Source organism: Rana temporaria, chromosome 4 (genome assembly GCF_905171775.1).
Source record: "Rana temporaria chromosome 4, aRanTem1.1, whole genome shotgun sequence".
NCBI lineage: Eukaryota > Metazoa > Chordata > Amphibia > Anura > Ranidae > Rana > Rana temporaria.
Window position 1 is genome coordinate 31,062,646 of NC_053492.1, and position 25,768 is coordinate 31,088,413.

The 25,768-nt window shown below is 41.9% G+C and overlaps 1 protein-coding gene and 1 pseudogene across 1 annotated transcript in view; both read left to right on the forward strand.

Moving 5' to 3' along the window:
• Positions 1–23,321, forward strand: part of LOC120936080 (galactoside alpha-(1,2)-fucosyltransferase 2-like) — a 185,001-nt gene extending 161,680 nt beyond the window's left edge. Inside the window, exon 2 of the mRNA XM_040348188.1 lies at positions 22,260–23,321. Coding sequence (XP_040204122.1) covers positions 22,284–23,321 — 1,038 coding nt within the window. The 5' untranslated portion in view covers positions 22,260–22,283. The remainder of the gene's footprint in view (positions 1–22,259) is intronic.
• Positions 1,919–13,277, forward strand: LOC120935594 (annotated as a pseudogene).
• Positions 23,322–25,768: the final 2,447 nt, after the last annotated feature.

The following is a 25,768-nucleotide window of genomic DNA, read 5'->3' on the forward strand; positions in this document are numbered from 1 at the left end:
TCAGTGCCCATAAATGTGACATATTTGTGCCTCCTCATCAGTGCCACGTAATCAATGCCCATAAGTGCCACCTCATCAGTGCCAATAAGTGCCACCTTATCAGTGCCCATCAGTGCAGTCTATCAGTGCCACCTCATCAGCGAAGGAGAAAAATTACTTATTTACAAAATTTACTGACAAAAACTAAGAAAAACGTTTTATTTTCCAAAACGTTTGGTCTTTTTTTTTTTTTTTTTGGAAAAAAATAAAGAACCCAGAAGTGATGAAATACCACCAAAAGAAAGCTCTTATTTGTGTGACCATTTTATTCTCTAGGGTCTCTGCTAAAATATATATACCGTATTTTCCGGCGTATAAGACGACTTTCTGGATTCAAAAACATGCATCCAAAGTCGGGGGTCTCAGTACTCACTTTTTTTTTCCAGCGGTGACAGTCCCCCATGCTGCGAGCGCGAGCGTGAATGATTTCAAAGCCACGCCTTCTCTTCAGAATGTTCTGTGATAGGAGGAACAAAAATCTTCCCAGCAGCGCCTCTGTTCTGTGTTCCTCCTATCACAGATGCCTTCTCATCCTCGGACGAGATGAGAAGACGTCCGTGATAGGCGGAAAACAGAACAGAGGCGCTGCTGGGAAAATTTGTGTGCCGCCTATCACAGAACACTCTGAAGTGAGGGCGCGGCTTTGAAATCATTCACGCTCTCGCTCGCAGCATGGGGGACTGTCACCGCTGGAAAAAAAAGTGAGTGTTTGCGGTTATTGCACTGGGGGGCAACAAGTTCAGGCACAGTGGGGGCAAGTGAGGGGCAAGTGATGGCAATGTGGGGGCATGTAATGGCACAGTCTGGGCATGTAATGTAATGGCACAGTCTGGGCATGTAATGTAATGGCACAGTCTGGGCATGTAATGGCACAGTGGCACAGTCTGGGCATGTAATGGCACAGTCTGGGCATGTAATGTAATGGCACAGTCTGGGCATGTAATGTAATGGCACAGTCTGGGCGTGTAATGGCACAGTGGCACAGTCTGGGCGTGTAATGGCACAGTGGCACAGTCTGGGCATGTAATGGCACAGTCTGGGCATGTAATGTAATGGCACAGTCTGGGCATGTAATGTAATGGCACAGTCTGGGCATGTAATGTAATGTAATGGCACAGTCTGTAATGGCGTGTAATGGCACAGTGGCACAGTCTGGGCATGTAATGGCACAGTCTGGGCATGTAATGTAATGGCACAGTCTGGGCATGTAATGTAATGGCACAGTCTGGGCATGTAATGTAATGGCACAGTGGGGGCATGTAATGTAATGTAATGGCACAGTCTGGGCATGTAATGTAATGGCACAGTGAGGAATGTAATGTAATGGCACAGTGAGATTTGAAAAAGCCTGTTTCTGTCAGCGGTTCCGGCTCCCCCTCAGCTTCCAGAAAGACTAGTAAGAAGGGGGTAGTCTTATATGGTGAGTATATCCCAAAATCTAAATTTTTCCTGGAAAATTAGGGGTCGTCTTATACGCCCAGTCGTCTTATACGCCGGAAAATACGGTGTATATATATATATATATATATATATATATATATATATATATATATATACATATATATATATTATTTTTTGGGGGGAGGGGGGTTCCTAAGTAATTTTCTAGCAAAAAATGCTGATTTTTATTATAAACAAAACATTTCAGAATAACCCTGGTCATGTCTAAAAGCATTTTGTAAATTTTCTTTTTGTCTTTTATAAATCTAAGACGATTCTGTTTAGAAATGGACCTCTATTTAAATAAAATGAGTGTGCTTTTTACAATGCTTGCTATGAGAGTTTTAATCGTCTGGTATTATGTCAACTGCAAATCAAGTCTTGTAACAACATTCCACTATACAAACCATGGGAGTAGCTCCTTCATAGATCTAACTGACAAAAAGAGATCACTTTCCACCAACGTGCAATCAGATGCAGTCATGTGGACTACATATCGTTTAGGATGCCTTGGAAACATAATGGGGGAGTATGCAGCACTTTATGCTCTGGCAAAGCTTATAAAGGACACCAAGGGTACATCTTACCACAGATGCATAGTGAGCTAGGAAGGATATTTAAGACAAACTTGCCTATTCTTCATCAGGAAATTGCTGACCATATTAAATGGAGGCAATATTGGCTGAATGATTGGATGTCACCAGAATATTCCAACACCTCTGGACAATACGTTAAATTGTTTGGTAGTCCGTGTTCATGGACATTCTATCATCACATAAGGTAAGAGATTCTACAAGAATTCACTTTTCAAGTCCATATTAAGGAAGAGGCAAATTCATACCTTGCAAACCTGAAGGGGAATAGGGCAAATGTGGCCTATATCGGAGTTCGTGTTCGTAGGGGGGACTATTTAAGGGTCATGGCTCAGGAACGGAAAGGTGTGGTAGGTGACAAAAACTATATGCAAAAAGCTATGGACTATTTCAGAAAGAAGTATGAAAACCCCCTCTTTGTGGTGACCAGTAATAGGATGGATTGGTGTAAAGAGAACATTAATACCTCTCTAGGAGATGTACATTTTGCTGGAGATGGTGCGGAAGGTTCTCCTGCCCATGATTTTGCCCTCCTGGCACATTGTAACCACACCATAATGACCATAGGGACATTTGGCTATTGGGCTTCATACTTGGTTGGTGGTGAAACCATCTATCTTACAAACTACACTTTGCCAGACTCTCCTTTCCTTAACCTCCCTGGCGGTATGATTATTTCAGAAAAAAGGTGCTGAAAGCGGTACCATTATTTGCAAGGAAATTTGGCGTTTTATATTGTAGGCCTGCAATTCTTAGGCCTAGTACACACGATAGAATCCATCCGCTTGAATTTATCAGCGGATCGGTTTCAGCGGATCGGCGGATTTATCTGTTGGTCCGCTGGCGTGTACACACCAGCGGATAAAAATCCCCTCGGACCAGAACGTGTTCAACGTAAACCACGTAAGACGTCACTATAAAGGGGAAGACCAAAGTCAACGGCGCCGCCCTCTGTTCCGCTTTTGCTAGTTCCGTGTTACCGTGTGCTAGTGAAGGTTTGGTTAGAGCCGATTTGCGCTTTTCAGTCTCCGCGTTTTAACAGGTTGTATTCTCGGGTTCAGTGTGTGTGCTTGTGGGATCGTAGTTGGCAATCAGATACCGACTTGCAGCTCGTTTCTGCGTTTGCAGTGGCGTCCTGTCCGCTGGTATTTGTTTGTCGCGCGTTCTTTGCAGGTTGTGCTGGATTTGTGAGTGCTTTCTGTTGGAGTGTGTTCTTGACTGACCAGCCGGCCGGTTTGAAGCCATGATGGAGCAGCAGCGTAGATTCTCGCGAATTGGTGCTGGTTATGGGATTGCTTATGGCCATGTCCAGCGAACCAGTTGTTTGGCCAGGAACAGTGGGAGGAGGTGTTTCTGGGCCAAGAATTGGTTGCGCCAGCGTGACCAGTTTTCTCATATGCCTCTGCTTAGGGAACTCCAGGAGAATAATCCTAATGACTTTAGGAATTTTCTCCGCATGACGGACCCCGTATTCAACCGTCTGCTGGATCTTCTGTCCCCCTATATCACGAGGCAGGTCACTGTGATGCGCCAAGCCATCACGGCCGAGCAGAGGCTTATTGCCACGTTGCGGTACCTGGCGACTGGGAGGAGCCTGCAGGACCTCAAGTTCTCGACAGGCATCTCTCCCCAGTCGCTTGGGGTCATCATACCGTAGAAGTGTACTGCCATCATCAGAGTTCTGCAGGAGGAGTATCTTAAGGTAAGTTTCCTCATTTTAACATGACAATGTTTTTTTTTAAAATGTGTGCGAAAGTCTAATCTTTTTTTCTTCCCTAATAACCATGAGATTTTAATCTGCTGTGTGTTGGATGTTCCCTTTTCTCCCCATGCATGTTGTTAACCTTTCCATGTTCATCTTTTTGGCCTACCTGCATATTTTGACCTTACCCACCATAAACCTGTCCAGCATGCTATCCTAGGCCCAAACACACCTAGCCAATTTTTGGGTGATTTTTTGGCTAATCCATTGTAGTTCTGCTTCCCCCCCCCCCCCGAAAATTGTTTCTTGCTCTATCATCAGAGGGATGTGGAGTCTGATAATAAAGTGGGCCTATATTTTTGATCAGAAATACTCACTTCACAATGCTTGTAGGAAATGTGAATCCTGTTGTTGATGTTGCACAATGATGGTTTTTGTATTTTGTTTGCAATGTTTATGTGACAAAGGACTCATTTTGTTTTTTTTGTTTGTCCCCACAGCTACCCTCCACACCACAGGAATGGCAGTCTGTGGCTTCCCAATTTGCCCAGCGTTGTGATTTTCCGAACTGCGGTGGAGCAATAGATGGGAAACACGTCCGCATAGTGCCCCCACCCCACTCGGGGTCCTACTATTATAACTACAAAGGTTTTCATAGTATCGTGTTGATGGCGGTGGTGTCGGCACAGTATGAGTTTCTATATGTGGACGTGGGGAAGAACGGCCGGCTGTCAGATGGGGGAGTGTTCTCGCGGACAGAATTCTACGATCGTCTCCAAACTGGTGGTCTGGCACTGCCACCAGATGAAGATAATGTGGAAGGACTTCCGTTTGTGTTCCTAGCGGACGAAGCTTTCGGGCTTGGACCTCACCTCATGCGGCCTTTTCCCCAGAGGACCCTCACCTCAGAGAGGAGGGTGTTCAATTATCGGTTGGCCAGGGCTCGGAGGGTAGTCGAGAATGCCTTTGGGATCCTCTCCAACCGCTTCCGCCTGTTCCTGACAGCGATACACTTGGCGGAATATAAATTGAACACCATTGTATTTGCCTGCTGCATTTTGCACAACTTTTTACGCAGGCACTCCCAGACGTACCTACCCGACATCGGTTCTGAGGCAAGACTACCCTCAGATACCCTTCCTGGGCTGGACACTGGTCGCGCTGGCTTGGCCACCCAATCAGCTCGTGAGGTACGCGACAAATATGTTGAGTACTTCATGGGTCGGGGGGCCATTGCTATGCCAGATCATATTTCCTTCTAATTCGGCCCCCAAAAGAAAGAAATATTCACATAAATAATAAATAATTTGACCATTGGACTTTATACAGTTGTTTGTCATTATTGCTTTTTCTCTTTTTATCTGTCTTCCTGCTTCTCACCAAAAATATTGCAGTTCTAGTGCCAAATGTATGGTTCAGGTTTTAGTAAATCAACACAATCGCACATTATTCACTTATTGGGTATTCAGCATATAAAGAATTAAGCCACTCATTTTTAGGATTTTGGCAAAGCTTTTTTTTATTTTCAGCTTTTTCATTATCCTTTATTTGTATATCTTTTTTCTTAAGAAACATGTCAATATATTTTTTTTGCGATGCTTTTTTTTCCGGTTGTGTGTGTTTTTTCAAAACATTTTTTTTTTTTTTTTTTTTGGTCCCAAAAATATTTTTACAAGTATTTTTGGTTCACAAACAATGTAGTACAATTGTACCATTTTTCACAACAAACTTGGATTAGCAAAATGTAGACTTCACCAAATTTTTATTTGGTCTTATTTTTTAATAATTTGTTCTAACCAATTTTTTGGGTGATTTGTTAGCTCGTTATTTTTTATATGATTTTTTTTTATTATTTTTGGGTAAAATATCCCAAAAAAATTTAGTATCGATTTTATCCAAAAATTTTAAATATTTTTTTTGTTTTTATTTTACAATAGAGCTAATAAAATTTGGATATATTTGTTACCAAATATATTTTTTGTATTTTTTATTTTGTTTTTTGTATTTTTTCTTTAAATATTTTTATTTGTTTTTTCAGGCTTTTTGATTGTAAGCCAATTTTTTTGGCAAAAAGGATAAAATGTATGCAAAAATTCAAAGACAAATGTGTCACTTTTACATTCACAACAACAGTCATGGTGTGATTTCACACCGGAACACGCCAAAATTTGAAGATGCACACATTCAGTGTAATTCGCCAAATGTCAGTTCTTCAACATAGAAACACAGACAAATGGCAACATGTGCTATCTGCCATCATGGGTGATCAATGTCTGTGTTTTGTGGGAGCAAACCCTTCCTTGAAAACTACTTGAGAATCGAGGAGGGGGTTGTACCCACAAAGCACAGATATAAGATATTCTGTGATGGCAGATAGCACATGTTGACACACTGTGTGTGCATCTTCAAATTTTGGCGTATTGCTGAGTATAAAATTTAAAATGGTTGGGGGATGGGCGGGGTGGTGTTCAGTCTTTGACACGGCCCATCATGTCAATGATATTTTTATAGTTTTGTTCTATAACCAGCATTCTTTGCCGCATATTGTCCAGCTCTGTGCAGCACTCCACAATTACATTTCTCACATTCCATGAGAACCATCCGTTGCCGCATATTGTCCATTTCAGTGCTGCACTCCATAACTTGCTGGATAATTATTCCAGCACTTGCGCGTGAAAAATGCGGAACAGCATCTTCATCCCCTACAAAATGAATCCAAAAAAAAAAAGATATAAATTTTACCGGCCTATCTACATCTAGGGTTGCCACCTCATCCCTTTAAACCATAAACACATATTAATTACACAGGTTCTGTGGCTGATTAAAAGGTGGTAATTAAACTCACCTGGTGCCATATCTGCATTACATTAGCCACAGAACATGTGTAATCCATATGTGTTCGGGATTAAAGTGATGAGGTGGCAACCCTATCTACATCTGTTTTGCCCTATAAAGCTGGGGTGACACTGACCTGATGGTGTGCGAATTTCCTCCTCCACCACTTCTCCATCTTCAATAACTCCTCCTTCTTGAACCACTTCCCCCTCATCCTCCACGACTCCTCCTTCTTGAACCACTTCCCCCTCATCTTCCAGCACTCCTCCTTCTTCTTCTTCCATCAATCCACCATCTTCAAATTCACAAAAATCATCTTCTTCAAATTCCTCTTCATCCTCCACAACTACCAAATTTAAAATGACTCCATCCTCCTCTCTTCCTTCCTCCTCCTCCTCCACATCCTCCTCTCTTCCTTCCTCCTCCTCCTCCTCCACATCCTCCTCTCTTCCTTCCTCCTCTCTTCCTTCCTCCTCTCCTTCCACATCCTCCTCCACATCCTCCTCCTCCTCCACATGGCCAGATGGTTGATTCCGGGCGTGTCTGGCCCTCTCTGCCTCCTCGAAATGCTGGCGTCTTCTTTCCCCTAAATAACACAAAAACAAAAGGTATACTCATCAGCACACAGATATTGTAGAGCATAACTCGCACACATTGCTTAGAAGTTAGAGGCTTTAATGTATTTATTATTTAGGTTCTTATCCCCCCAAACCTACATTTTTGGATGACTTCTAGGCCAAGCTCTGATTCAGTCCCTTTTTAGCGAAGTGACACACATGGATGTCCCCCCCTTAAAATTTGGGCTCTGAGACCATACAAATTTTATTGTAATATTTAGGGGGAGACACAGGTGCTCTGGATTACAGATATGAAAACACCTGCTTAGTAGCACTGTTTGCATTTCCCATTCTAGGATTCTAATTTAAAAAATATATATTTGTACACAATGTTTACAAACAATGTTTTTTGGCCAGAGAGGCATGTCCAGGTGTGTTGTTCCTGGGCCAACATCGTATTTGGGAGAAACAATCTGATGTGAACGATGTTTCCTATTAACACTCGTTGCCCAAGCAAATTTGTTTTCTAAAAAATCTTCTATTTCAACATGTGTTCAGAAGTACAACCAGGCCAAGGAGACAGATGTAGAAATGTACCTGACCAAACGTTAACAAATAAAATTGTCCCCCCCCCCCCACAAACAAATAAATAACTTACTTTTCTTCAGGATTTTTTTTATTTTCTTGAACTGATGGGGCTCCCGCAGTTTCAAGTCGGACCACTGCTTCCGTAGCTGCTCTTTGGACCTGGTGACACTGAACATCCTCTGCATTCTCCTTGCCACCTTGTCCATAATTTTCCCCTTCCTGCGGTTTGGGGTCTTGTATGGGCCATATTGCCCATCATAGTCCTTCCTCCGCATTATTTCGACCAGCTCCACCATTTCGGCAAAAGCCATATTAGTGGCCTTATAACGTTTCGGCCTGGATCGCGACGTTCCTGCCTCTGTCACTTCACTTTCGGCCTGAGAGCTCCGTGCACGCTCGTGTGACATCGCCATCTTTCCTTCCCACAGAGATTAGGGGCGTGGAAAAGAGGAAATGTCCCGTCATGGGCGGGGACGAGGGCGGCGTTTCATGCATACGCAAAGTGTAGAGAATGAATAAGACGTGATTACGTAGGTTACGCGGAGATTATTCGCTCGTTTTACAGAAGTTACATAGTTAACGCCATATTTTTGGAGTTAACATTGATTAGGGGGCATGGCAAAGGTGACGGAGGCGGCGTGTCACGCACACGCGGAGTCTATTAAAGGGAACCTATGTGATTACGTAGGTTACGCGGAGATTATTTGAACATTTGACAGAAGTTACATAGTTAACGTCATATTTTTGAAGTTAACATTGATTAGGGGGCATGGCAAAGGTGACGGAGGCGGCGTGTCACGCACACGCGGAGACTATTAAAGGGAACCTACGTGATTACGTAGGTTACGCGGAGATTATTACAGCGTGCTTAACGAGGAGCTAGAGAGACTAATAAGGTAAGAAATTACAAAATGGGATCAGCAGAGGCCTAGAAACTTGAGAGGCATGGGATTAGGGTTTTGTCTCTTGTCTGCACCCTTTTAACGCTACTTATGTTTCTTGTGTACCAAAATGGTATTTTGTTCTCCCAATGCTTTGACACATCACTAAATCTAGATGTTAGGAATGCTCTACCTAATTTTACTTTTTGCCAGGTGTATTGTGATCATGCAAGTATTGTTATGTGTTGGTTGGCCAGAGGTAATTAGGAAGTGTATTTATATGTCAGGAATGCTGAGGGGCATGCTATGTACACATGAAATAGTGCCTTGATGAATGGTCAAATTAATAATAATTGGTGATGGTTAGAGATCCCACGTATTTTGATAAATGTAATCAAAAAGGGTCTGCATGTGAACTCATTTTTTGGAACAACAATGGGGCAGAGCTGGCCAGCATTTTAGCTGCAGGAGACACTGTGTTTGCATAGTAACTGATAAATCTGGGGCCACATATTCTGACAATGTGAATGCTGAGCCTTTTTAACACTTTTTTCTTTTGGTTTTAACAGTGTTAAGTTTGAAAAATTTACCAAGCCCGAACTTCAAAAGATGGACCATATTGTAGGTAAGGAGAACATTAGCAGACTGATTGAACAATTCAGGGGAATGCCAATACTATGGGATTCTAAACACCCCCACTATTATAAACGGAACCGACGAACGGCAGCACTTGCCCAGATTGCTACATATATGCAGACATGGGTTCCCGGCTGCACAGGCGAGATAGTCAAGGACAAAATGAACAACCTGAGGGCCGCATACCGCAAAAAAAAAAGAGAACTACATGACCAAAGATCAGGAGCAGCAGCAAGCGAGTCCACGGAGCCCAGTCTGTGGTACTACAAAGAGCTGGAGTTTTTGGGTGATCAAATAGAGGGCCGGCGATCAATGTCAAGCCTTCCTTCCAGCCGGCATCGCAGCAGACCTTCCAGGGACCCCCACAGCCATGATGAGTACGGTGAGGGGCTGGCTGACATGGAGCCAAATCTGCGACTCTCCACTTCTGATGAGGTAGAGTATTTTTGTAAATATTTTGTGGCTGCTAATTCTTGTTTGTTTATTGAGTTGATATTGTAATCCCATAAATAAATATGTTAAAGAAAAGTCGTGGGCCTAAAAATAGGGGTCAGGGATGCCAAGTGCAGGGATCAGAAGGAGAGTCTATTCAAGTTTAAAGTAAGAAAAAACAAACCAGTCTAGAGCATGAAAATGTGTGTGATTTGCTTGTGCTAAATTTAACAACATGTCCCTTTTTTTCACACAGGAAGAAGAGAGCAGCCAGGAGTTGTCAGCTCCTGATGCTGAGCTCCATGTCAGCCAGGAGGAAGGGGTCAGTGGCAGCCAGGAGGAGGAGGCCGGGCCCAGCACCAGTCAGCAGGGCCCCAGGCCCAGGGTCAGCACCACCAGGCAAGCAGCCAGCCCCCTCCCGGGTCAGGCAAACAAGCCTAATAAGGCGCAGGAGGGAAGTTGAGGACGCTAGCCTCGAGATGATCCGGGAGGCTAGCGCCTTATTGAGGGCCCCCCTCAACCCCACTGAGGCATACAGCGCCTACGTGGCACACAAAATGTCACAAGCGGGGGAGGCCGATCAGAGGCTTGCCAAGGACCTGTTCAACCAGGTGCTTTTATGGATGCACCAGGGCTGGCTGACCAATCACACTGAGCTGAGTGACCCGACCCATCCTGCCCAACACCTTGCTAACTCCTCCTGCTGCCACATCATCCCCACCTGCAAGGGGCCGTGGACGGGTCCATGGAAGATCTGCTGTAATGCAGGCTGCAAGGAAGGTTACAAGGAACAGGAGAAGGTGATTCCCGGCCTTCCATTTGATCACCCAAAAACTGGGCTTTTTTTGGACTACCACAGCCTGGGCTCCATTGGCTCACTTGCTGCTGCTCCTGGTTTTTGTTTTTGTGGTTGTTCTTTTTAGTTCTCGGTATGTGCTCCTCAAGGTTTGCCATTTTGTCCTTGACTATGTTGCCTGTGCAGTCTGGAACACAAGTCTGCATGTATGTTGCTATCTGAGCAAGTGCTGCTGTTCTAGGTAATTTATTTTTGTTTATGGCCAAAATAAATGTTTTTTTGATTTACTGAAAAACCTTGTCTATTGTGCTTTAATACTGTGGTGATTAGGCATGAAACATTTTAAAAAATAATATGTGTCATTTACAAAGAACACCAACTCCTTGGGGGGGGGGTACATTTGGTGTACCAACTTGGCAAAACAAAAACGGAAAAACACACGCAAAAAGAAAATGGTGACATAACTTGACAAAAACCCCAAAAAAAAAAAAAATGACATCAAAAAACAATGGTGACATAACTTGCCAAAAACAAAAAATAAATAAAAAAATGGCATAAAAAAACAATGGTGACATAACTTGCCAAAAACAAAACAAAAAAAAAATGGCATCAAAAAACAATGGTGACATAACTTGCCAAAAATAAAAAAAAAAATGGCATCAAAAAACAATGGTGACATAACTTGCCAAAAACAAAAAAAAATGGCATCAAAAAACAATGGTGACATAACTTGCCAAAAACAAAAAAAAATAAAATAAATGGCATCAAAAAACAATGGTGACATAACTTGCCAAAAAATACATAAAAAAACAAAACAAAAAAAAAAACATTAAATACAAATAACATTACATAAACATATACATGTGGAGGACATAAAGAAAGTTACAACATCTGGATAGATAGCATCAGCAAGAGAACGGGTTTATTCTAGCAAGAGAACGCAGAAAAAAAAAGAGGCAATAAACGACACACTAGATATTTAAAATTACGAATGTGCCAAATCATAAACAAACGAGAGTTTTACCTGAACGAGTGCTCCCATCCCCTTATTTTGTCTGAGCATGCGCGGGATTTTTATCCGCGGATATTGTGTACTAACCAACGGATCTGTCCGTCGGAGAGATTCGCAGCGGATAGATTTGTTAGCATGTCTTCAAATTTTTATATGCTGGAAATCGATCTGACGGATAAATATCCGCGGAAAAATATCCGCTCTAACATACACACCAGGGGATCTATCCGCTGAAACCGATCCGCTGAGATTTTTCAGCGGATGGATCCTCTCGTGTGTACGGGGCCTTAGGAATAACTCATTTAAATCTGACCAAACAAGAGTCTAGTAGGCATCCCGGGTATGAATTTTTTTTTTTAAAACAAAATTATAAATTATAATATAATAAATAATTATAAATAATTATAACAAATAATAATATAATTATAATAAAAATTATTCAATAATGTATCAACTCAAAATCACTGAAATTTACTCAGTTGCAGAATTGTCGCTGTCATTACTTTTATTTTTTTATGACAAATTTCCCCACAGGAAAGTGATTATAATTTATTATCGCTGTTTTCTAGATGCTCTAAAACCATTTTTGACATAAAGGGACACTTTTGGTTGCTATGGACAATCTACAGTTTGCAGGCAGAAAGAACAGTTTTTATTATATAAAAGTACATGGGGTTATTTTTCCAAAGGGTGTGCAACCAAATATTAAGTTACGGGTGCCAAGAATTTTGACCAGCCCATTTTTGGAGTTTTGTGTGACATTATGTCCAATTTTCTTTTTTTTCCTCCCTTTTTTGTCTTGTTCCAATACTCACAAAGGGAATAACCATGTGTATAGCAAAACATGTGTTATTGCAATAATTTTCTGTGAGAAATACTTGATTTTCTGTAAAAAATTCTGGGGTGCCAACAATTTTGGCCACGACTGTATTGAAATGGAAGTGTAGAGACACACCTTAATGGCCTAGATGTAAAGAGAACACCCGCTAATTTAATACATATGTTATAGAGATGCCCCAAACTCCATTGTTATTGGCAGGGGGTTGTATCTACTATTAAAGGACTTTTGGGGACAAAGCTCCAGATGGAGCCAGGTGGATGTCTTTTGAGTATCATGGGTGAATCCAGGATCCCTGGAGACATTATTGTACCAATAATAAAGAGTTTGTTTCAGGCTTATAAGCTTATAGCACAAAAGGGGGTGTCACCATGTCCTCCAACAATCGTGGAATGGAAAACCCTAGTTAACCACTTCAGCCCCGGAAGAATTTGCTGCTCAATGACCAGGCCATTTTTTGTGATACGGCACTGCCTCGCTTTAACTGACAATTGCACGGTCATGCAACGCTGTACCCAAACAAAATTGACATCCTTTTCCCCATAAATAGAGATTTCTTTTGGTGGTATTTGATCACCTCTGTGGTTTTTATTTTTTGCGCTATTAAACAAAAGAAGAGCATACATTTAGAAAAAAAAAAACACACGCAATATTTTGTACTTTTTGCTCCTAGATTGCCACATTCACCAGCCACCCAGCTGTCTTCTCCCTGGAGAATTCCCAGATGTGTTATCTGGCTCCTGCTTTCCTTACTCTTGCTCCTGTGCCTCTGGACACAACTCCTCCTTGTGTTGTTAGAGGATCCCTCCAGCACCTGAGCCCCAGGCCCAGCGTCGCCCCCCAAGACAAGACTAGGGGCCACCCTCAAGAGCCTCTGACAGCCTCCTGCAGCTTCCACCAAAACTCTACACTGCCCCTGCTGGATTGACTATTGAGTATTTAAGAGGTGCCCTCCCTCTGCCAGTCAATTTTTCTGGGGATTGGCTGGGGCACTCCTCAATACTTCAGGCAGTTCCTCCTAACCTTCCTCCCATTCTTCTGGAAACTTCTTCAAGGTTCCAGAAAGTAGGGAGAGGTACCAGAGATGCTGACTGTCACTCTGACCCAGATTCAAAACACAGACTTGGCCGACAGCCAAGCCTAACAACTTACCTGCACTACAGAAAAAAAATGGTACACTCTATTCTAGCTCACTATAGGGTGCTACCAGTGGAAGTAAATTTTCTGGAGGATAAAAATGCATTGTACTGAAATTGCATTGTGCAATGGCTAGATGCCATGGATAAACCCAAAAGGTATAACCCCCCTCCTCAAAATAATCCCCCAAACATTGGTGGTCAGTAGTGTTGCTCACGAATATTCGTATTGCGGCTCGAATTTCGCTGCCAATATTCGCTATTCCGAATATTCGTGATATTTTATAAAAAAAAAAAAATTGCGAAATTTCGCTAATGCGATTTTGCGATTTTTTTTTTCTGGTGATTGGCTCTGATGCAAAAGAAGGGCGGAGAAAGTATTCTCGAATATTCGTAAATAGAATATTCGGAATATTTTATCAAAAAAAAAAATGTTGTGAAATATTCTATTTCCGAATATTCGAGAATACTTTCTCCGCCCTTCTTTTGCATCAGAGCCAATCACCAAAAAAAAAAAAAAATTCTATATACTCTATATACAGACAGGAAAAAGTATTCATACCCCTCTATATACAGGAAAAGGTATTTATACCCCTCTATACACAGGAAAAAGTATTCATACCCCTCTATACACAGAGACAGGAAAAAGTATTCATACCCCTCTATACACAGAGACAGGAAAAAGTATTCATACCCCTCTATAGACAGGAAAAAGTATTCATACCCCTCTATACACAGAGACAGGAAAAAGTATTCATACCCCTCTATATACAGACAGGAAAAAGTATTCATACCCCTCTATAGACAGGAAAAAGTATTCATACCCCTCTATACACAGAGACAGGAAAAAGTATTCATACCCCTCTATAGACAGAGACAGGAAAAAGTATTCATACCCCTCTATAGACAGAGGCAGGAAAAAGTATTCATACCCCTCTATATACAGACAGGAAAAAGTATTCATACCCCTCTATAGACAGGAAAAAGTATTCATACCCCTCTATATACAGACAGGAAAAAGTATTCATACCCCTCTATAGACAGGAAAAAGTATTCATACCCCTCTATACACAGAGACAGGAAAAAGTATTCATACCCCTCTATAGACAGGAAAAAGTATTCATACCCCTCTATACACAGACAGGAAAAAGTATTCATACCCCTCTATAGACAGGAAAAAGTATTCATACCCCTCTATACACAGAGACAGGAAAAAGTATTCATACCCCTCTATAGACAGGAAAACGTATTCATACCCCTCTATAGACAGGAAAAAGTATTCATACCCCTCTATATACAGGAAAAGGTATTCATACCCCTCTATATACAGACAGGAAAAAGTATTCATACCCCTCTATACACAGAGGCAGGAAACAGTATTCATACCCCTCTATATACAGACAGGAAAAAGTATTCATACCCCTCTATAGACAGGAAAAAGTATTCATACCCCTCTATACACAGAGACAGGAAAAAGTATTCATACCCCTCTATAGACAGAGGCAGGAAAAAGTATTCATACCCCTCTATAGACAGAGACAGGAAAAAGTATTCATACCCCTCTATAGACAGAGACAGGAAAAAGTATTCATACCCCTCTATACACAGAGACAGGAAAAAGTATTCATACCCCTCTATAGACAGAGACAGGAAAAAGTATTCATACCCCTCTATACACAGAGACACGGTGAGTTTCAGGATAATTTTGAGGTGTGCTGGATTCAATTAAGTGTTCAACATTCTGATGCTGTGTGGAACAGCTTTGATTGGCCGAGCAGCTACTCATGTTTCAAATTTATACACACCTTGATTCCCACACACTTCAGCTATGAGTAAGCATCAAACTATAATGTGAAACGCGTCAACATTTTTGTCCCTGTATGTGCACTATTTGCTTTGGCTGTGTCTGAATTGTTGTGGAAAATGTTATATATGTGGACATTTTATTCTAGGATGTGTGTTTTATAGATTGTCATCTGTCTCCCTGTGTCTGATGTTTAATCGAGGAGCGCTCTAGCAGAGCGCACTTGGGTTGAATTTAGACCAGCAGTAAAAACGGTCAGTATGAAAACCTTCTTATGCAATTGAAACGTGTTCTCTGTGTGTGTGTGGGCATTTATTGGTTTTTAGATATCAAGCGCACTGCGCTGGACTGCTTGCTTTCCAATGACTATACACATTAGAGAAGCGAAGTCCGCATAACGAGAGAAACCTATTATATCTCTCTTGCGGACTTCGTTATCCCTTATGGATACATATCTGTTTGAGAGGACATTGATATATGTCTTGTTGGTGTACTTGTACCGTATATTGACAACAGCAGTAGCAATGTCCCCGCAGATTGTCTCAAGCCTATAAAAACAGATAGAATGATCTTAATTCAGATATTGTTTTACTTTGAACAATGTCTGAATGGGATCCATGCTGGCTAAGATGGGGTGTGTGCACTTCCTCCCCCTGCCTTTCTTTGAGTGCCCTCCCCTTTTCTGTTTGTCATTTCCTGTCACATGTGATTTTGTATTAAGGGAAGTGATTGGCTGTTGGGGCCATCACTTCCTGCTTTGTTATTCTTTTGTTTCCAATGAATAAAATAATTTGAGTTTCCTGTGCTCAGCCCAGAAGCTTGAGATTCCAGCTAGAAGCAGCATTGTTTTCTGACTCTTCCTGGTGCCATGAAGTGACTTCACATTCCTTGTACAAAGAGCTTGATACAAAACGTGCTTTTAAGCACAAAGGAATTGTTTGGTGCTTTGTGTGCATTGAGACGCTGGAAGTGCACATTTTGGCGCGGTGTGGATTTGCATACAAGGCCCGAGGGAATTCTTCCATGACAGTATGACTTTTGGATTACATATTTTTGTATTTTTTTGGATTTTATCACTTGCTATTTTCAAATAAAAATCGCCTTTTTAGAGTGCGGCAGTCCAGAATGTCTCTTTTTCTCCATGGATTAGTGCAGAGCCAGCACCTGTCGGTGTAACAGGGCGGGAGCGATCAACAGGTGTTTGGGGGCTTGGAGCGGTACGCTTTCTATTGTTTTCTATTACATTAGTGATCACTGTAATTGGCCATCACAGTAATAACAAGGCACAAAGCAACTTTAACTGGCTCTAGGTCTTTAGTCTATTATCTCTGCCGTCTAATGAAGGCTGTTTTAGAATAACCACTCTCCTTAGCATCCCCTTCAATGGCTGGTAGAGGGGGTTGGTTAAAAACTGGGCATCTATTTTTCAACAAGTCAGCACATACATGTGACTGTCAGACTGTTGATTGATTGATTGATTGATTGATTTAATAGATTTATAATGCGCCAAATACTGACCCGTCAGGGCAGTGTCTAATAGACAATCTAGCAAGTGAACAATCTGATTACCTAAAATCCATACTTTTTTTAATTTTATTTCTTTATTAAGGTATTTCTTATTTTACAAATACAGAAAATCAAACATCCCCTCATTTACCCATCCCCCCTCCCGAACTTCCCACCCCCTAACAGGTATAAATATGTCAGCGTAAGTGGAGCATACTTATCAAGGATATTTCCCTGGAGAGGGGTTGGCGTCATAGGGTAATCTTGCCTAGTATTCTCTTTGGATCCAAGTTCTTATCCAATCGCTGGGTCCTCTCATCGCCATCCATTTCTCTCACTCATCCATCCTTCCCCGTCTCATTCATCTTGATCAGATTTCTATTAGTTCACATCTCATCGTTAAAGTGCCATTATGCTCTATTAAAATTCACATGTTAATCCCCCTTGCTTCCCACCAGGGTTTCCACATTTTGTTGTACTTCTTTAACACTCCTTTCTTTGTATATACCAATTTCTCCTTAAGAATTACCACGTTCATATTATTTGCCCATTCCCTACCAGACGGAGGTAACGCCGACTGCCATCTCAGGGTGATCAGCTTCCTTGCTTGGAATAAGCATCTCAAAACCGCTACTTGATTGTTTCCTGGGTTTCCCACTCCTACTAATCCCAGGAGACAGTGCTTCGCCTCCAACTCAGTGGAGGTTCCAAACACCCGGTCAATGATTCATATCACCTCCATCCAGTAGTGGAATAGCTTGGGGCATCTCCAGAACATGTTGATCATATCCCCTCCCTATGTCCCCACACCTAGGGCAGCTTGCATCTGGTCAGCGGCCGAATTGAAAAAGTTTGAGGGGTGTAATAGGTTCTATAGAGTAAAAACAAGTGTGACATCCTCTGGGAGGGGATAACGATACGAGTGGGGCGAGTTTTAAGGATCCTATTCCACTGTGATTCGGAGATATTTCCCAATTTCTTTCCCCATTTTCTGTTATGCATAGGAGCCTCTATCCCTCCCATTCTCCCATTGTTTATGTGTGGGTATATTTTCGAGATTAGGCCTTTCCCTGATTCTGCCTTAATGATCTTTTGAAGTAGTGGGATTGTGCCCCATTCTAAAGCCCTCAGTCTGAACTGCAACCACCTCAACCAGATCAGGACAGGAAACAGTCACATGTGGAGCCCCCACATGGAGTGTTAAATTATCCAGATAACTAGTACTTCTGTAGTGGGGTATTGTCCTTTCCCGGCGTAATATACAAGACTACCATTGCTGATCGTGAAAGATCTCAGCTCCCTCCTGTGGCCGAGTTGAGTTAGAGCCACCTGTTGTTTACATTTTGTTCTGGTACTGCAGGAAATGTTGAGGGATTGAGTTCAGGAGAGAAGAGACTCCATTTTGCCCTGGCCTTTAATTAACTACATCACCCAGAGAGCAGCTGGACAACCCCAAGATGCTTTGCCTTCCACGCCATCTGCTGGGGGAGGTAATTTAAGGGAGACAACATTTTTGGCACGCTCTCGGGACCGCCTCTTCAACCCAGGAGGACACTGTTAGGAGTGTCTCCAGTCTCCACAGGGAGTAGGCCGGATTGAGGCCTACGTCGCCCGGGCAGAGCGGCTTTGAGAGGAGATGGAGCCATTGCTGGAGTCATCGAACAAGTTCCCAGTAACCCTGCGACCTGTCTGAGGACCGGAGACTGCTGGCTAACCGGACTGTGATCGCCGAAAGGGGGATGGAGTGCCGTAGCAGGACAAGGCCTGAACCAGTTGGGTGAGACGGGCACTTCCCCGAAAGTACTGAATATCTGCGGGAGGGTGGATCGTTAACATCCATCTCTGTGGTTTGACCATTCAGGGAACTTTCAACAGTTTACTCCTTTGGATTACAAATTGTTTTTCTTGCGCGCCAATGCATGCCAACGTACGAGTGCACAAACTATAAGTAGAAGACTGTGTTGAGGTTTGGCCTGGGATGCCAGGTCATATTAATTAGCTATAGCTATAGTACCCAAGGGTTATCTATTTAGTGTTGTATATAGATGATATTCATTTCATTGCTTGCTGGTCGAGTAATTAGTTCGATACAGTATCGTTAGAGAGGTAGAGAGCTGGATGAGACTTGGCAAGAGGGTGTTTCAATGTGTATGTTTTATTGAGGGGCCCCTCTTGCTGTGTGCTTACACAGGTCTACAGGACACTGTAGTCTAGTTCACATTTAAGCCTTACTATTATTATTGATACTGAAGGGATCTGCAGATAGAGTGTCACTGTTTTACTTATGTTCTTTGTTCTTCTTTAGGTAAAGCATTACTTTGGTTATCTTGACGTCTGTGTGCAGCCTATCTTTCATTTGAGGTAACCCCTTTTATTTGCATAATCTGTTGTAGTGTAACGGGATATTGTGCTTCCCCACAAGCTATTGGGGTCCACAACCTCTCATATTACCAGGTGTGTCAAGGGAGGGTTTTGAGCCACTTTAAGGGGTTAGTCACGGAGCGTAGACCCAAAACAAACCAGCAGCTCCTCCGGGGGTAGTGCTACACAGCGAAGCAGAGAGCCAAGTTAAAACGCAGGGGAAATAGAAGGGCCAAGCTATAAGAAACAAAGAGCATAATGACTGCTATGTTCTAGAATATTGTACATTGAAAAAATAATAAATGTATATTGATGGGGGCAAAATTGCTCTATCATAACTCACTCTGCTAATATACAATGAAGAGATATAAGGAGGCGGTCAGGAACAGGCCTCGTACACACAGGCAAGAATCCTGTCAGAAAAAAAAACTTTGTTTTTCCAGATGAGATTCTTGGCAAGAATCTCTTGCCACCAGAGTGTACACACAGACCTTTCAAAAGAACTGCGGTTCTCTTGAAAGCCAAGAACGCAGTGACGTCATCGCATACGACGAGCATGCGCTTGTCACAGTCGATGCCGTTGCCGCCATCTTGCTTCACCCTACCTATACTGTGGAAGCTACTGCGCATGCGTCAAAGTAATTTGACGCATGCGCGGGTTTCCACGGCGATAGGTAAGTATACACACTCTTGTGTTTCTTGTCGGGAAACAGGCCGACAAGAATCTCGAAGAGAAAATATAGAGTTGGATCTCTATTTTTCTCGTCAAGATTCTGGCCAGATTTCAAGGCGAGAAACCTGAAAGCCTCGTACACACGCTCGGTTTTCTCGACAAGAAAGCTCTGCCAGCAGTTTTCTTGCTGGTTCTTGCCGAGAAAACCGAACGTGTGTACGAGGCTTCAGACTCTAAAAAGGGCACCAAGTGTCATAAGAAATAGTCACTGTCTCAAGGTACTAGAAATGAAGAAAAAAGACATATTGGAGAATATATAATTAATTAACTGATAAGGTAAACCAGTAAAAAAAAAATACTGACCACTCCAGTACACTGCATTGACCACTACACTATACTGACCACTACACTATACTGACCACTACACTACACTGACCACTATACTACACTGACCACTATACTGACCACTACACTATACTGACCTACCTGATTCCTATACTGACCACTACACTACACTGACCACTATACTGACCACTACACTACACATCTTGACTCTAGCTGCTCTTCTACTCTCTCTCTCTGGCTGCTTCATCTCCCCAGACCGTGGCCACCCCCCCCCCCCAGGCCAGCAACACCAACATGAGTCTCATTTTTTTTTCTTTTTTTTAGAACATCTCCATGCATACCATATTTTACCAGTAGACCAGGCTATATATCCAAAAGCATTTTGTGTTTTTTTTTTTTGCTGTGAAAACGTTAATGCGAGTAAGGTCTGAAAAGGAAAGCTGAACATTAGCCTGTAAGAGTTCACACTCTGGAAACTGGGATCAATTGTTTGTAGCCTCAACCATAAAAAATAAAAAAAGAGCACATCACGTGGAAGTACCTTCTTTTCTTTGGAGGAGAAGGAGAAGACAGCGGCGTCTCAAAATCCATTTCTGTCTTCCCTGCGCTTCACCATGTTCAGACTCCGGCACCCTGTGAATGGGCGGCGGGGCTGGCCTGTTAATGATTGCGGTTGCTCTTGATGTCCCGCCTTCGCCCAATCACAGGGTGCAGGAGACTGAACATGGGTGGAGGCTGGACTCCAGGATCTACAATGATGGTGGACAGGCTAGCCCCACCGCTGCACATGAACCCATATGCCCAATCACAGGGCACCTGAGACTGAACATGGGGGAAATGCACAGGGACACAGGAATGTACATTTAGGAGGAGGCAGCCACTGTGGCACATACTGGGGGGCGCTCCTACACCAGTATTCCTGACCACTAGGGTTCCCCCTTGGTGAGAACAATAATGGCTCAGAGGGAATAAAGGGTGCAGTCCTTTTAAATCTCGTACATTTTCATGCGGCCCGTTGCCACATTAATAGTGACTAAATTCTATGACAACATAATCAAAAAATTAATATGATGCATCTTTCTTAAAAAATCAGCTGTGACCAGTAATTTCTAAAAACTTATTTCCAGCTTTTCAAAAATGAATAAGTTGCAAAGAAGGAAATTCTGCATAGGGAAATATATGCCACTTCACTGATACTGCAGCTGCTTAATGATTTGTTTTTTGGTATTTATGTAGCTTACAAAACAAGAAAGGAAGCAAGAAAGGTGCGGGCAGCTTCTGTTTTATAAGACATACAGATAGACAGACATAGAAGATAACAAATTATTAACCAGCCGTAGTATCAGTGAAGTGGCGTATATGTCCCCAGACAGAATGTCCTTGTTTGCAACGTATTAATTTTCGAAAAGCTGAAAATACGTTTTTAGCAATTACTGGTGAATTTAGAAGAAAGATGCATCATATTAATTTTGGATCAAGTTGTCATAGAATTCAGCCACAAAAATCAGTCAAGGCAATGGGCCGCATGAATATGTACGAGATTTAAAAGGACCACACCCTTTATTCCCTGAAACTATTATTGATCTCGCCAATGGGGAACCCTAGTGGTCAGAAAAAAACTTAAGACCCACCTCTTCTGAAGGATTAGGACGACACTGGATGGAAAAAGCGCCTTGTGGTGATTTAGTTTGCATTTGTAGCGCTATACAAGTTATTCACTCACTCACTCACCTAAGTGTGTCCGATCTAAGAAGTTGGATTACCTCGATTTACTATTACTGCAAGCCAGGCCTTCTTGTCCAATATCAGTGCCTGCTTCTGGAAGAAAATGGTCAAATGTTCCCATAGACACATCCTAAACCTAGTGAGAAGCCTTCCCAGAAGAGTTGAATCTATTACAGCTGCAAATTGTGGGCCAACTCAATATTGAACCCTATGGACTAAGACTGGGATCCCATTAAAGTTTATACTGTATGCGTGTAAAGGCAGGTGTCCCAATACTTTTGGTTATATAGGGTATATGCATCCTAACAATGTCATGTCTAATAGCATTTTTCATTTTCTTTTTGTCTTATTTATATCTAGGACTTTTGAAGTACCTGTTTAGAAATGGACCAACATTTAAAGAAGAAGAGTGTGATTTTTATGATGCTTACTTTGAATGTTTTAATCGTCTGGTATTATGTCTTCTACAAATCAAGTCTTGGAACAACATTTTACTATACAATCAATGGGAGTAGCTCCCTCATGAATCTAGCTGACAAAAAAAAATCACTTTCTATTAATATGCAATCAGATGCTGTCATGTGGACTACAAATCCATCTGCACGCCTGGGAAACAAAATAGGGGAGTATGCAGCACTTTATGCTCTGGCAAAGCTTAATGGACACCAAGCGTACATTTTACCAGGGATGCACAATGAGCTAGGAAGGATATTTAAGATAAAATTGCCCGTTCTTCATCAGGACATTGCTGACCGAATTAAATGGAGAAAATATAGACTGAAAGATTGGATGTTACCAGAATATTCCAACATCTCTGGACAATATGTTAAATTGTTTGGTAGTCCGTGTTCATGGACATTCTATCATCACATAAGGGAGGAGATTCTACAAGAATTCACTTTTCAAGACTATATTAAGGAAGAAGCAAATTCATACCTTGCAAACCTGAAAGGTAATAGAACAAATGTGACCTTTATCGGAGTTCATGTTCGCAGGGGGGACTATATATGGGTCATGGCTCATGAACGGAAAGGTGTGGTAGGTGACAAAAACTATGTTCAAAAAGCTATGGACTATTTCAGAAATAAGTATGATAACCCCCTCTTTGTGGTGACCAGTGATGGGATGGATTGGTGTAAAGAGAATATTAATACCTCTCTAGGAGATGTAAATTTTGCTGGAGATGGTAAGATAGGTTCTCCTACCCGTGATTTTGCCCTCCTGGTACATTGTAACCACACCATAATGACCATAGGGACATTTGGCTATTGGGCTGCATACTTGGTTGGTGGGGAAACCATCTATCTTACAAACTTCACTTTGCCAGATTCTCCTTATCTTAACATTTTCAAATATGAAGTCTCATTCCTTCCAGAATGGATTGGAATTCCTGCAGACCTGTCTCCACTTTTGAAAAAATGAAATCCTTCATTTATTTTTCTGCAGATGTCATTGCTGTCTTATTTGACTGTAAATTAAATTCCAATCTCCTTGTGGGGTACACAAAACATAAGGGAAGTACTGCTATAATATATTTGTGTTAAATATAATTTCTTGTCCAAAAGGTAGGTATTATGCCCCGTACACAGGATCGGTTTTCCTGTTAGAAAAAGTTTGACGAGAGCCTTTGGTCAGGAATCCCGACCGTGTGTTTGCTCCATCAGACTTTTTCCAACAGGAAAACTGCTGGAAAAAGATAGAGTAGATCTCTCTTTTCCCATCAGGAAAAAACTGTTCCGAATTTCTGATTGTGTGTACAAATACCGACACGCAAAATTCCTACGCATGCTTGGAAACAATTCAACGCATTTTTAGAAGCATTGAACTTAATTTTCTTGGCTCGTCGTAGCGTTTTACGTCACCGCGTTCTTGGCAGTCAAATGTTCACAAACTTTTTTGTGACATTGTGTGCAAGGCAGGCTTGAAAGGAATTCAGTCGGGAATTTTTTTTTTTTCGGACGAGAAAAAATCTCATGTGTATGGGGCATAAGTTGTCTACCGTCAGCAAGAAAGTATTGGAGAGGGGATTTCTTTTGGATTTTCACCAGTTCTATACTGTCCTGCTGCTCTTGCTTATTTTTCTGAACATTGTCCTTTTTGAATTCTGACCACTATATCAACTTTTACAGTATCATCTGCAATCATTCTTCTCTTTGTACATGTATACTACTATTGGCATGTCTATGCTTTCTATTTCACAATCCAACATCTGTCACTCATATGTTTATAGTCATTTTAAAGCCTCGTACACGCAATCAGATTTTCCTATGGGAATTGTGTGTTGACAGACTGTTGGTGGAAAATCCGACCGTTTGTATGCTCCGTCTGACAATTGTTTTCGGATTTTCTGCAGACAAATGTTGGATAGCATGCTTTCAAATTTTCCGCCAACAATCGTGTGTTGTTGGATTTTCCACAACATTACAGTTGTTGCCCAAAGGGTGGCGCTAAAGAGCTGAAAAAACACATAGTTTTGTGTTTGTTGGCTGACAATTGTGTGCCATTTGTATGCAAGACAAGTTCATGGCCAATGTCCTTCGGACAAAAGTCCTACGCTTTGTCGGCAGAAAATCAGATCGTGTGTACCAGGCTTTAGAGTGTTTGGACCATGTCTACTTCCTACCTGTTATACTTGCTTTATTTCAATGTTTAGACATGCCTCTCTTTGATAGAGGACTGGATGACAAAGAGTTATCTTAAACTCAACGGAGCGAAAACAGAACTTCTCCTGTTTCACGCCAAACGTATGAATCAACCTGCAACAACTTGGATCCCCCCCGCCCATTCTGGGCAAAAGCATCACCCCTAGCGCCAAAGTCAAAAGTCTAGGGGTCATCTTTGACTCCTACATGACAATGGATGCACAAATAGGGTCAGTAGTCAGCGGATCGCACCATCTGCTACGCCTACTACGCAGACTTACTCCTTTTATTCCCAAGGAAGACATAGCGGTCGTGGTGGGAGCTATTGTAAACTCAAGATTGGACTATGCAAATGCTCTTTACCTCGGACTCCCCAAGTACCAAATCGCTCGTCTACAAGTCGTTCAAAATACGGCCGCTAGACTTGTGACTGGGAAAAAACCCTGGGAATCAATCTCACCTTCACTGAGATCCCTTCATTGGTTGCCAGTAAAAGACAGAATCACTTTTAAAGCACTCTGTCTAACGCATAGATGTATCTATGGGAATGCTCCCCATTATCTATGCGAAAAAATAAAAGCTCACAATCCCAATCGCGTTCTGCGATCCACCAATCAAAATCTCCTCCAGATACCGAAAGTCAACTACAAGTCCAAAGGATAAAGGAGATTCGCGGTCCAAGGGCCTAGACTATGGAACGCTTTACCAACCAGCATTCGGTTGGAGGAGAACCACTTGGCGTTCAGGAGAAAGATCAAGACTCATCTCTTTTGATACCAAAGGAGACAGGAACAACAAGCGCCCAGAGGCGATTAAGTTTGCATGTGTTGCGCTATATAAGTTTTCATTCATTCATTCATTCATACCTGTATACCTTTGGAAATAATAAAAAATATATTCAACCTTAAATATAATTACTTGTCATATTCACAATTAATGACTTGAGGTGAATGAGCTGACACATACTACTGATCCATAGGAGTGAAATGACTGTCAATGCAAATTATATAGACATTTTCAGGTGTCTCTGCCTTTGTGTATGTGACCTCATACGCTAGTGATTAAAAGGATGTTATGGACAAAAAGTACCAGAATGGATAATATGGATCATAAGTAGTACAGGTAACCCTATGGTTATGTTTTTGTGAAACAACTTCCCCTTTTTCAGGCCTCATCATTTTCAAATAACTCTGCAATTTTCTTCAGTGGGACAAAGAAGCATGCAGT